The 12,209-nt window shown below is 38.2% G+C and overlaps 1 protein-coding gene across 5 annotated transcripts in view; it reads left to right on the top strand.

The window, feature by feature from the left end:
- MDN1 (midasin AAA ATPase 1) overlaps window positions 1–12,209 on the top strand; it is a 139,924-nt gene that overhangs the window by 35,155 nt on the left and 92,560 nt on the right. For 4 of the 5 annotated variants that reach the window (XM_053913945.2, XM_045188576.3, XM_053913944.2 and 1 more), the window contains 7 exons: window positions 2,217–2,329; window positions 2,856–3,004; window positions 3,598–3,658; window positions 8,870–9,081; window positions 9,654–9,757; window positions 11,004–11,148; window positions 11,664–11,760. In XM_053913945.2, the coding sequence (XP_053769920.1) occupies window positions 2,217–2,329; window positions 2,856–3,004; window positions 3,598–3,658; window positions 8,870–9,081; window positions 9,654–9,757; window positions 11,004–11,148; window positions 11,664–11,760 (881 nt within the window). Of the gene's footprint in view, window positions 1–2,216; window positions 2,330–2,855; window positions 3,005–3,597; window positions 3,659–8,869; window positions 9,082–9,653; window positions 9,758–11,003; window positions 11,149–11,663; window positions 11,761–11,916; window positions 11,966–12,209 lie in introns of those variants that run through there. The other variant, XM_045188577.3, reaches the window with a different exon arrangement.

The following is a 12,209-nucleotide window of genomic DNA, read 5'->3' as shown; positions in this document are numbered from 1 at the left end:
GAGAGTTTCTGTTCACTCTGACGTATGTCAGTGTGTTCTAGATTTAGGTAGATCTCTAAGTAGACTTATTTGCATGAATAAAAAGTTACTGTCACAGGGAAACATTCACAGCCAGTGTTTTTAAAAATGTTGGAAATTTGGAAAATTAAAAGACAAAGTCAGTAAAAGCTAACTTGCCTACCTTGGAAGTACAAAGTGCCTCTTAGTAAAGGGCTAATTAGAGGGCCACAGTAAGCCTGATGGCTGAGGAAATGTTTGAAGAGTATACAAAATGTTACTCAGATAAAATGTTTCCGAGTTCCGGCCAAGATGGAGGCCTAGGTAGACACACTGTGCCTCCTCCCACAACCAAAAGAAGGACAACAACAATTTAAAAACAAAAAACAACCAGAACTGACAGAATATCGAACTGCACGGAAGTCCGACAACCAAGGAGATAAAGAAGACACATTCATCCAGACCTGTAGGAGGGGTGGAGACGGGCAGCCGGGTGGGCAACGTACCTGAACCCAGAGATGTGGCAGATTGTGGGACCAATGGGGCAGGTAGTGCGACAGCTAGCAGACCCTGCAGCCCCACATTCGCACATAGAGAAACCGGGAGGAACGGCAGGCGCAACCCAGGGCTCCAGCTCAGGGAAATAAAACCTCAAACCTCTGATTAAAAACACCCGTGGGGGTTGAGGCGGCAACAGGAGAAACTCCCAGCCTCGTTGGAGAGACCCACAGGGGCCTAGAGCGTGCACAAGCCCACCCACTTGGGAATCAGCGCCAGAGGGGCCCAGTTTGATTCTGGGTAGCGGAGGGAGTGACTGAAACCCAGCAGAGAGTGGAGCAGGCACCATTGCTCCCTCTTGGCCCCTCCCCCACATACAGCATCACAGCTCAGCAACCAGCAGTTACCCCGCCCCTTTATGTTAAGACTCCGCCCCTTTATGTAACAGGCGCACCGAGACAAAAAATTGGCCCAAATGAAAGGACAGATCAAAGCTCCAGAAATGATACTGCTAAGCAACGAAGAGATAGTCAACTTAGCAGATGCACAGTTCAAAACACTGGTAATCAGGAAGCTCATAGCATTGGTTGAATTTGGTTGCAAATTAGATGAAAAAATGAAGGATATGCTAAGAGAAACAAAGGAAAATGTACAGGGAACCAATAGTGATGCGAAGGAAACTGGGACTCAAATTAACGGTGTGGACCAGAAGGAAGAAAGAAACATCCAACCAGAAAAGAATGAAGAAACAAGAATTCAGAAAAATGAGGAGAGGCTTAGGAGCCTCCAGGACATCTTGAAACACTCCAACATCCAAATTATAGGGGTACCAGGAGGAGAAGAGGAAGAATAAAAAATTGAAAACTTATTTGAACAAATAATGAAGGAGAACTTCCCTAATCTGGCAAAGGAAATAGACTTCCAGGAAGTCCAGGAATCCCAGAGAGTCCCAAAGAAACTGGACCCAAGGAGGAACACACCAAGGCACATCATCATTACATTACCCAAGATGAAACAGAAGGAGAGAATCTTAGAAGCAGCAAGAGAAAAGGAGACAGTTACCTACAAAGGACTTCCCATGAGACTGTCAGCTGATTTCTCCAAAGAGACTTTACAGGCAAGAAGGGGCTGGCAAGAAGTATTCCAAGTCATGAAAGGCAAGGGCCTACATCCAAGATTACTGTATCCAGCAAAGCTATCATTTAGAATGGAAGGGAAGATAAAGTGCTTCTCAGATAAGGTAAAACTAAAGGAGTTCATCATCACCAAGCCCTTATATGAAATGTTAAAGGGATTTATCTAAGAAAAAGAAGATAAAAACTATGAACAGTAAAAATGACAGCAAACTCACACTTATTAACAACCACACCTAAAACCAAAACAAAAGCAAACTAACCAAACAACTAGAACAGAAACAGAACCACAGAAATGGAGATCACATGGAGGGTTATCAACAGGGGAGTGGGAGTGGGAGAGAGGGGGGAAGGTACAGAGAATAAGTAGCATAAATGGTAAGTAGAAAATAGACAAGGGGAGGGTAAGAATAGTATAGGAAATGTACAAGACAAAGAACTTGTAAGTATGACCCATGGACATGAACTATAGGGGGGGAATGTGGGAGGGAGGGGGTGGGTGGGATGGAGTGGAGTGAAGGGGGAAAATGGGACAACTGTAATAGCATAATCAATAATATATTTTAAAAAATCTTTCCTTTCCCATAGGCTGAATTTTTCTGTCAACTCTATAAACCAGAAATTGTGATCAATGAGCTCGACGTGCAAGTGGGTCGAGTGCGGCTTCTACGGAAACAAAGTGAGGCTGTTCACATACAGAGGTAAAGAGGGTTCCTGACTAATACAAGAACTGTGGAGTTATTAGGAACTTAATGGTAGGCCTAGTGCAGTACCTTTGAGCTCCACATGTATGTGAATGTGATCTCTTCAGGGCACAGGATGTCATGGAGCAGTGTTTTCCCAATGTATATTCTATGAAACTAGATAAATTTGGGAGGAAGGCTATTCAACCCACTACAACTAGTAACTTATTATCCAAATTTTACAGGTGTGGAAACAGGCTAAGTGAGGTTAAGTAATTTGCTCAAGGTGATATAGCTAGTATAGATAATGTCTTATATTACTGGTGTTTTGAATTGCCAGAGTGTGTACTCAGTGTTTGTAGAATGAATGAGTTCTGCGTTTTATATGTTGTGAGGATATCTGTTATAGCATGAAGACAGTTACTCTGAGTTATCTTCTCATTCTTGTTTGTTGAGTCTAGAACATCTGGTTCCTCAAAGCAACACTAAGAGAAGCTTGTAGCCTTTCTCTTAACTGCTTTCATAATTACTTTCCCCTTCCCAGGGAGAAGTTCACTTTTGCTGCCACGAGACCTTCCTCTGTTCTTATTGAACAGCTTGCAGTGTGTGTTAGCAAAGGAGAGCCTGTATTGCTGGTGGGAGAGACTGGGACTGGTAAAACCTCTACTGTACAGTACTTGGCTCACATTACAGGTAACTCCTAGGGGGCAAGCACCCTAGAAAATAAACATTTCATACTGACTGCCTTTCTTCCCCCCTGAAAATAAAGTTAAAAGAATACTGGAGTTTAAAATAAAGTGCTACCACTCCACTTTTCCTAGCATTAACCACTGTTAATGGTTTGGCATTAACTGTTTTTAGTTCTACTCTATGGTCTGCAAATACATTTGCATATAGATGTGATTTTGTTTTGAAATAAAAGGGTTTATGCTCTGTGTACTGCATTTAGTTAAGTAAATTTGGACATCTTTAAAAACAACTGCCTCATTTCTGTTCTAATGGCTAAGTAACATTCCACACTGGTCATTTATTTCATTCTAATTTATAGACATTGACTTACTGAAGGAATTTTGTGTTCAGTTATCTGATTCCAGAACAATAATACACAGTGAATCATGCTATGCATATCTCCCTGGGGTAGGTGAAATTTTTGAATCCGAGAATCAGAGGAAATGCACATTTAAAGATTTGCCCTATGCCCATGTCCATACATCCTTAAGGATCACACTGGATTTTACCAGTTCTTACATTTTTGGAATGACCCTTTTGCCCTTTCTTTTGTAAAGGCCACCATTTGAGGATCGTCAATATGAATCAACAGAGTGACACTGCAGACTTACTTGGAGGGTAAGTGCGGCTTAAAATTTTTTTCTTGTTATTTTGTGTTCACTGCTTGACATAGGAAATACTGTTCTCTTACAAAGCTCAAAACTAGCCTTGGAAAAATGTTCGAATATCTCCCCCCCCTCCCCCCGCAAGGTATTTATTGGAATTTATTGAGGACCTCTCGTGTGTATCGATGTTTCTCTTCATTTTAAAGAACACTTGAGGTTCTGCCTCTCAAAGATCATGCTGACGGGGAGGGGAAAAGAAGATAAACATGTAATCAACTGTAGGTATTTGTGTTGCAGTTGCCTGTCTAAAACAAGTCACACTGTCTTGTAGCTGTATTCTGTCACACTTAGATTGTCTTTGAAACATTAAGTAGCTCTCTGCTTGATTAAATGTTGCCCATGGGCTCTACTATGGTCCTTAAAATGCCCCCTCCCTCGCTGGTGTTTTTGAATATGTTAGTTTTACGAACAATTTTAGTTTGTTCTGAAGGCTGTAATGCTGATGGACACTATTGGCATACCTTATGTTGAGCAACATAAGGGTCTGTCCTACTAACTCTAAATAATTGCTTTTAAAAATCCTGAAAGTCATAAAGTAACAGAATTTATTGTCCTTTTTCCTCTTTATGACATCTGATATAAAACTTTTCACTTATTTCTTTTTTTGAGGACATGCTGTAGCAGTATTTTTATTTTCACTCTTTCTTTGTCTCTCATTCCTCATTGCTCTGGGCATTGTGCTATCAATACATTGGAGTCCTTCTTCAATTGGTGCTTTTCCTTAGCTTACCCTCCCAACCGATTGCTTATATTCAGCTCTACACATACTATTCATTTTGTACTCAATTACAGCTTTTAAATTTATATTCTGGCTTAAAATTAATTAGCTGAGGCTTATCTCTCCTACTCTTAATTCTACTTTGTTATTTTTCCCCAGTGATCTACTTTGTTTTTATTTTACTTCTGTTCAGTTAACCGACACTTAATTCTCCCATTTTTTCATTGAGATATTTGGCATCCTGTTCGTACTACTATATGGAATTTTTTATTTAATGAGGCATGTCTATCATACTGTGTTATTTCTATTCTATATCTATACATTTTCTCATTAATATCCTACTGTTAAGTATCTAACACAAATGGTATTAATCTTACAGTAATTGAGCATGGACTAGGTATGTCTTTTAAAAAAATTTTTAGTGTTATATCAGCCATTGCAAGTAATTTTAAATGTAGCAAGTACATAGGAACCCATTTGTGTCCTGATGCAATTAATTAATAATGCAAAAAGGTTGGAATCAATGTGATAACTGGAATTTTGGGGTGGTACATATTTTATAACTTGTTAGACATTTTTTGCATGTATCAGATACTGTGGTAAAAAATAATAGAAGAAATTTATAGGCCTTTAGGGCTAATCATTAGTTTGCAAATCTGCATCTTTTAGATTGATTTTAAAAAATTATTAAGGCTAAAGACACTTTATAAAAAAGACCATTAAACTTAAACCACGTCAGTACAGAATGCCTCTGATCTTTGTTCGGGTACTACCCCTTGTTTTCTGATTATTGTTAATGTGGTGTACCTTTTCCTTCATTTAATTTTTAACTCATTTTGTCATTATACTTGAAGTGAGTTTCTGGTGGGCAACACATAGACCTTCAAATTACCTGTGAGTAGAGAACTAAACCAAATTTCAATAGAGTTGAGGGTAGAGAGAACTTATGTGACTCTCTGAGAAAGAGTGGAGGAAACAGAGGACTTAGAAGAAGCAGATGATATCATTTCAGAAAGAGAAAGTCTAGAAAGTGGCAAAATACAGAGTAGCTTCACAGCACTGACTGTAGGAAAGAGCATTGGGAGGGGCACCCTCTGAGGAAGAAAGAGAGGCATAGTGAAAAGGAAGGGGCCCTTGGAGAATTTGGCAGTAAAGGAAAGAAAAATATGGGAGGAAAATTAAAGGTCTCATAGAAAGAAAAAGGTGCCCCTGCCATCCTCCTCCTCCTCACCACCCATGAAAAAGATCTGTAAGAGAAACTGCACAGGGGAGAGCAGGCCAGAAGTGCATGCTCACAATCTGGGAATCCTGACCTTGAAGTGCAGAGAAGTGTTCATTGTTTCAGTTACTCAGCATATACTATTTTTGGTTGCTTTTACCCTTCGTGTTTTTTCACATATTATAATTTTGGAGAGTCATTTTCCTTTGTTTGAGATGCTTTCAAATTAATGCCTGTATGTAGTCTCTGTAACCGGTATTGGGTTGGTCAAAAAGTCTGTATGTTTTTTTCCGTAAAATAAAGACACATTTTTCATTTTCACCAATGACTTCATTGATTTGGATATTCTTAGTATGTGGGCTATTTCCCGTGTGGTATTGACTGTTCTCAGTTAATGTCTTGATTTGATCGCTATCTTCAACTTGAATTTCAACTGGTCTACCTGACCGTGGAGCACACATCCAGTGAGAGATCTCCAGCATGAAACTTCACAAACCACTTTTCACATGTTTAATCTGTCACAGCACCTTCTCCATACACTGCTCAAATCTTTTCTTGTGTTTCAGTTGCGTTTGTACCTTTCTTGAAATAATAAAGCATAATATGCCAGAAATGTTGTGTATTTTCTTCCATCTTCAACATTAAAGTGGCCACAAAAATTCACCAGTTTTGATAAGTTTTTTAAAAAATACATGCTGATACAACAGCTGTCACAGTACAATCTTAACAAAATTGTTTTGAATGAAGTTAAAGACAAAAATTGTTTGGAATGTAGTTAAAGACAACTAAGCACTACCAGAGCCATCTTATGGGGAAAAAAACAAACAAACTTTCTGGCCAACCCAGTAGAACTTGAATTACTTTACATGGGGGCTAGGTATCCTAGGACCCCTGCCCCCTCCCCTTTAGGTTGCTCTTGAGGCAGCTTTTCTCTGCAGAAGACACTTGGGAAACCCTGCTCTGTAAGGCTTCATAGTTTCAGTTGCCAGTTCTCCCACTTGTCAGGTTGGTTCCAGTTGAGGTTTGTGTCATAGTTCATTTTGTTTTTGTTTTTTCTTTTGTGAAATGTTTGCTCATTTTAATCATTTGAAATGTGTATTGACTTAACTGTTTCAACCACTATGCTGAGCTTTAAATGAATGGACTTTGCAGGAACTCAGTCTAATGTGAAATATAAAGCAACTTCTTTTCATTCATGAATTCAGTAGACTGATACAGTTAATAATCATTATGATCATAACAGCTAACTCTTTAAAAATGTTTTTTCATAAAGCTAACTGAAATTTTCATTCATGTGCCAGGCACTAAATGGAATCTTTTATTTGTGTTAACCCACTTGGCCTTCTTAACAACCATGAATGAGGCACAGATTGTTAAGTACCGTATTTTTTGGGCTTTAAGATGCTTCCTCCCTGCCGCGCCCCCCCCCCCCCCCCCCCCCAGCAAATAGAAAAAGGAGTGTGTGTCTTATAGTCCGAATGTAGCTTACCAGGCTCATGGGGGTAGGGAGGGCGGCAGTGGAGCAGGGGTTTTGTTGTTTTTTTTTTTTTTTCCTATTTTCCTCCTCTAAAACCTAGGTACATCTTATAGTCCGAAAAATACTGTATCTCCATTTTATACAGGAGAGAACTGAGGCGCAGAGAGTGAATACCTTGTTCAAGGTAATGGCTGGTCTGTGATTTGGACCCAGGCAGTCTGCCTTGAACATCTGTGTTCTTAATTATTATTCTGCCTCAGTTAGCTTTGAGTCCCATTTATAAAAAATATAAAGTATCATCTTTAAGACTAACAGTTTTATTTAAATAACGTGTGTTTTAATTTCTTAACCACTTCTCTTGTCCTTCCAGTTCGTCGTCCTTTGCCTGGTCCAGAGCATGGATCTGTCATCTTTGCTTTCACTCCTAACCTCCTTGCAGTGTCTGCCATTTAGTAGTTACAATGATCCTTTAAAATGTAGACCACATCACATCAGTCTCTTCCTCCAATACCCACCCCCAGTACCCCTACACACTTCTTAGTCCATTTTGAATACAATACAAAGGCTTTATTTTGGCCTGTAAAGAAAACACGTCACATCTGTGTTGGTGGTTCTCTGACATGATATCCTTCCTTTAGCCCTGCGTAGATTAGATTGTAAATGGTGGAGGGGCTAGGACCTTGTAGGTGGTGTTTACTCAGTGCCTAACACACGACAAGTACTGAGTAAATTTCTGTTGAATACATGGAGTAAAGAAACGCCTTTACTAATGACTGGTGCTTACTGGGAAGTAAAAATGAGTTTGAAGTTCTTCCCCTTTTCTTTCTGGAATCAGACTCTTTCATACAGATTCTCAGTATCAGGACGTTGTTTCTCCCTTACAGGCCAATGAGTAAATAGCCTCTATGAGCTCTCTACTGTGTTTGACTGTTCCGAAATATACTTTGGTATCATTTCAGTTCTCAGATTGTTTTCCTTGGAAATAAATTTTGCATCATCATCCTTAATTGTAATATTTAGAATCTTAGGCTGTGGAAAATTGTATACTTGAGATTTATTTTCCAGGAATATTAGTGCTGCTCAGGCAACTTATTTTTTAGCTACAGCAGTGGTTCTTGACTCTCTTAATTATTAACTTCCTCCACCTCCAGCTGTTAAATTAAAATTTAATTTAAATGAATTTCCTAACTTTCCAACCAGATAAATTAAATGCTAAGGAGTAAGAGAGAATCTAAAATACAAGGAATAAAAAGTTGAGCTGTGAAGGGCCACAGACTTTTGCAATATCTAAGATTATTTTTACCAACATTTATCTCTTTAGAAACAATACCTGCCCTCCCCCTCATTGGGAAGGTGTGAACTGAGGTCACATTGCTTAAGTAAATCACTTGCAGATGTTGTATTTCTTATTATACAATACCCTGAAAAATTTTTGGTTGATCTTAATAAAAAATGTTGTATCGTTAAGTCTTATACATGACTAATGTTATTTAAACATTAGTAAAATAAATGACATGCCTTTCAGTGCCCAACTAGGAATTTCAATTTTTTTTAATGTTTACCTAATGCTAGTTTTGACCTTTAGCATAGACCCTTTTTAGTTTAAAACTTATAACAGATTTTAAGTATTTCCGTATTATTTCTGACTTTGAGTAAATGAAATCTTAGACTTATTCCTGTTTTCTAAGGTATTGTTTTTACACTCTGTCAGCTTCAGTAGTTTGTGAATCACATTCACTGTTTGTTTCAGGTACAAACCAGTGGACCATAAGCTTATTTGGCTACCCTTAAGGGAGGCATTTGAGGAACTCTTTGCCCAGACATTTTCCAAGAAGCAAAACTTTACGTTCTTGGGGCACATTCAGACCTGTTACAGGCAGAAACGGTGGCATGATCTCCTCAGACTAATGCAACATGTGCACAAGTCGGCTGTCAACAAGGGTGGAAAGGAGAATGACACTGGTAAGAATGTGACCCAGGCTGCTAGTGAGAGGGCATGAGACTGGAGCCAGGTTAGTGGAATAAGAAAAAGATTTAGCGGGGGAATGAAGCAGTACAAATTGGGGCTTTCTAGGACTTAGGGCAAACATAACTAATTTTGAAGTATTGCTGCTCCTGTGATTCTAGGCATGATTTCTGTAAGAACCACTGGTTGGTGTGGTGATGTACAAGCGCCACTTTAGTGGTCAATCACATTTTCTTAGAAAAAGATTAATTCCAAAAAGCTGGATTCCATAGCCAAGGGGCTTTTGGCAGCTTAGTTATCTTCTCTGTTCTTTCTCTTCTATGAAATGGAAATAAGAGTACCTACTTCAAAGGGGTGTTGTGAAGAATAAGTTGGTTAATTAATGCATGTACACATGCATTTGAATGAATTGACTAGTATAGGAGCCAGCACTTAGTAAGCATTTGGGCTTTTAAAAATACACTTTTAATATGTTTGATTTTTGTATGTTTTGTTAATTGTATGTTTTTGTGTGCTTATATATATTACAATTTAAAAGGTATTACATTCTCGTCTTTATTTTTTCTAGGGTTACTCCTAAAAGAGAAATGGGAAGCATTTGGTCTTAGACTCAACCATGCCCAACAGCAGATGAAAATGACTGAAAATGCCCTGTTGTTTGCCTTTGTTGAGGTATTTTGCTTTAGTTGTTAAGTTAAGGGACAGTTGATTTGAATCAAAATGCAAGTTTTATGCAGGTTTCTGTTTTGTATTCTCTTCATGTTGATATTTTTAGTGCTTGCTGTTCAAGACTTAAATACTCCATGAAATAACATGGGGAAGATTTTGAAAGATGTTCTTTATAGAAATTACAAAGTTTTGATGAGCACTATTACTTGTAAAGATGGCTGTTGAGGACAGCTAGTGAACTCCTTGTTTCCGTGCTGTGTGTGTGTGTGAGAACCAGAGCAAGTGCACTAGCTGGGGTCCATTCACGTTAGGCCCCGTTTTTGATTCCAGTGCATGGGTAGCTCTACTCTTTTCTGTCCTGTGACCCTATAGGAAAGACCAGTGTAATTAAATGTTCATGACTTAAGATTTAAAAACACCAATTTTAAAAAATTTGTTACTGTGATACTCCTTAGATCACATCCTAAGGGAGGTAGAGGTCTTACTTGAGATGGTGTTTTGATATGAGAGAAAGTCACTCAACCACATGTCCCTCACTGTGGGAAATTGGGTCATCAGTGCTTATCTTACTATGATTATTTCTAAAATAGCCAATTAAAATATCACGTGCTCTCAAAGTGGAGTTTATACCTATTTCATGACTTAGCATTATACTGTTGTTTAATACATTTGTTCTTTTTTAAAATTAAATTTGTAGTAGATTCTTTGTCAGGATCATTATGAAAATAAAACTACAAAGCAATTTGATGATAGTAAATTCAGTTCTTTGATGTCAACGGTAAGATTTTTATTACTCTTGTACTAGAACTCTTAGAAAAACAGTAGAGTAAAGCTAGGAAAGATTCATTTTGATAATTCTTCAGCAATTGGGAAAGGCTACATGTTACAACTTCTACACATCTTTGATTTACTCCTTTATCTGATATATTCATAGCTTGACCCTGTATTTATTTTGGGTGCTTTTAATAACCATCTGGGTACCTTTAAATATGTAAATATGTTGTTATCATTTACTTCCTATCCTTACAGTGAGGTGATTTAGTTTATTGCATCTCACTCTTAGGCTCAAAGTTATTCCTTGATCCTTTTAGACATAAAAAGTTAACTTGGTTTTAACTCTGGCAATCAGCTAGCAGCCATTTGGAGAGTTTTGACCTTGCCTCTATTTTCTAACCCTGCTTATATAACTTTTCAGTGAGTATATCCTTATTTGAAATGGAGCTTACCATTTTTCTTTATCTTCTTCTAGGGTACTTTAGCTCAGGCTGTAAAGAAAGGAGAGTGGATCTTGTTGGATGAGATTAATTTGGCCACTCCAGAAACATTAGAATGTCTCAGTGGTTTACTCGAAGGCTCCTCTGGCTCTCTGGTGTTGCTGGATCGAGGGGACACAGGTAGGGCTTGATTCCCTTAGAGTCTGACTTGTGGCCAGGTCTATAGGCCTCTTTAGAGTGAGAATCTATTAGGTGGAATACATGGGCTTCCCAGTTGGATTTGTTTATTCCATAAGTATTTACTTTCTGTAAAAGTTATATCGTTAGGTTGTATGGGGAATTCAAAGAAGAAGATAATTTGTCAAGGCACTTGGGTAGTAGATAATAGACATACACAATTAGTGGAAAAATACATGCTGGTGAATAGGTAATAAAACATAAATGACAGTGAACAAGCAGATCTATACAAGATGATACAATGGCAGCATAACATTAAGTGTGTATATAGGTGTGGAAACTGATACACGCGGGGTTTCAGAAGAGGGATGGTTTGACCAGCCAACAACAACCTTGCTGAGCCTGAGGCAGGGTTGTTTGGCCTGGGGTCCTGTATAGTTAGATAGTCATCCCTTAGGGGCCTGTGGCTGATGACTTGATTGACAAGTTCTTGAGAATTTATCATTTTCTCTTAACAGAACCACTGGTTCGTCATCCTGACTTTCGTTTATTTGCCTGTATGAATCCAGCAACTGATGTGGGCAAAAGAAATCTCCCACCAGGAATTAGAAACAGGTGATGAGGGGACATGGCCTGGTTCTTGGAGACTTTTTAAAAGTTCTCCTTTTTTATTGTTGGTAATATTAACATAACCAAACCCTGTAACAATGCTTGAAATTTGTTGACCACTGATAATCTTCCTTATTTGTTATATTCCTTTACTTTCTATAGGTGGTATGAGTATGGAACATTCCAGAATACTGGAAAATTTGTCCTTCGGGTTGGTAGTATGACACTTAATGGATCATAGATATTATTGAGAACAGAAATCTTTCCTTCTTCAAATAGTCTGTAGCTATTAAAAAAACTTCATATAATGATATAACAGTATAATAATGTAAGTGTCTGTTAGAAACAAAGTCCTCTTAGATGTGGCTAATGATTTGTAAAAGGTCTTGTACATTTCAGATTTTATCATTAAGTGCTGATTGACATGAGCAAGGTGCTTAGTTATTGGTGTTTTA

This window comes from Desmodus rotundus, chromosome 11 (genome assembly GCF_022682495.2).
Source record: "Desmodus rotundus isolate HL8 chromosome 11, HLdesRot8A.1, whole genome shotgun sequence".
Lineage (NCBI taxonomy): Eukaryota > Metazoa > Chordata > Mammalia > Chiroptera > Phyllostomidae > Desmodus > Desmodus rotundus.
Note: the sequence above shows the minus strand (reverse complement) of the source record. Positions and strands in the feature narration are given on the sequence as shown.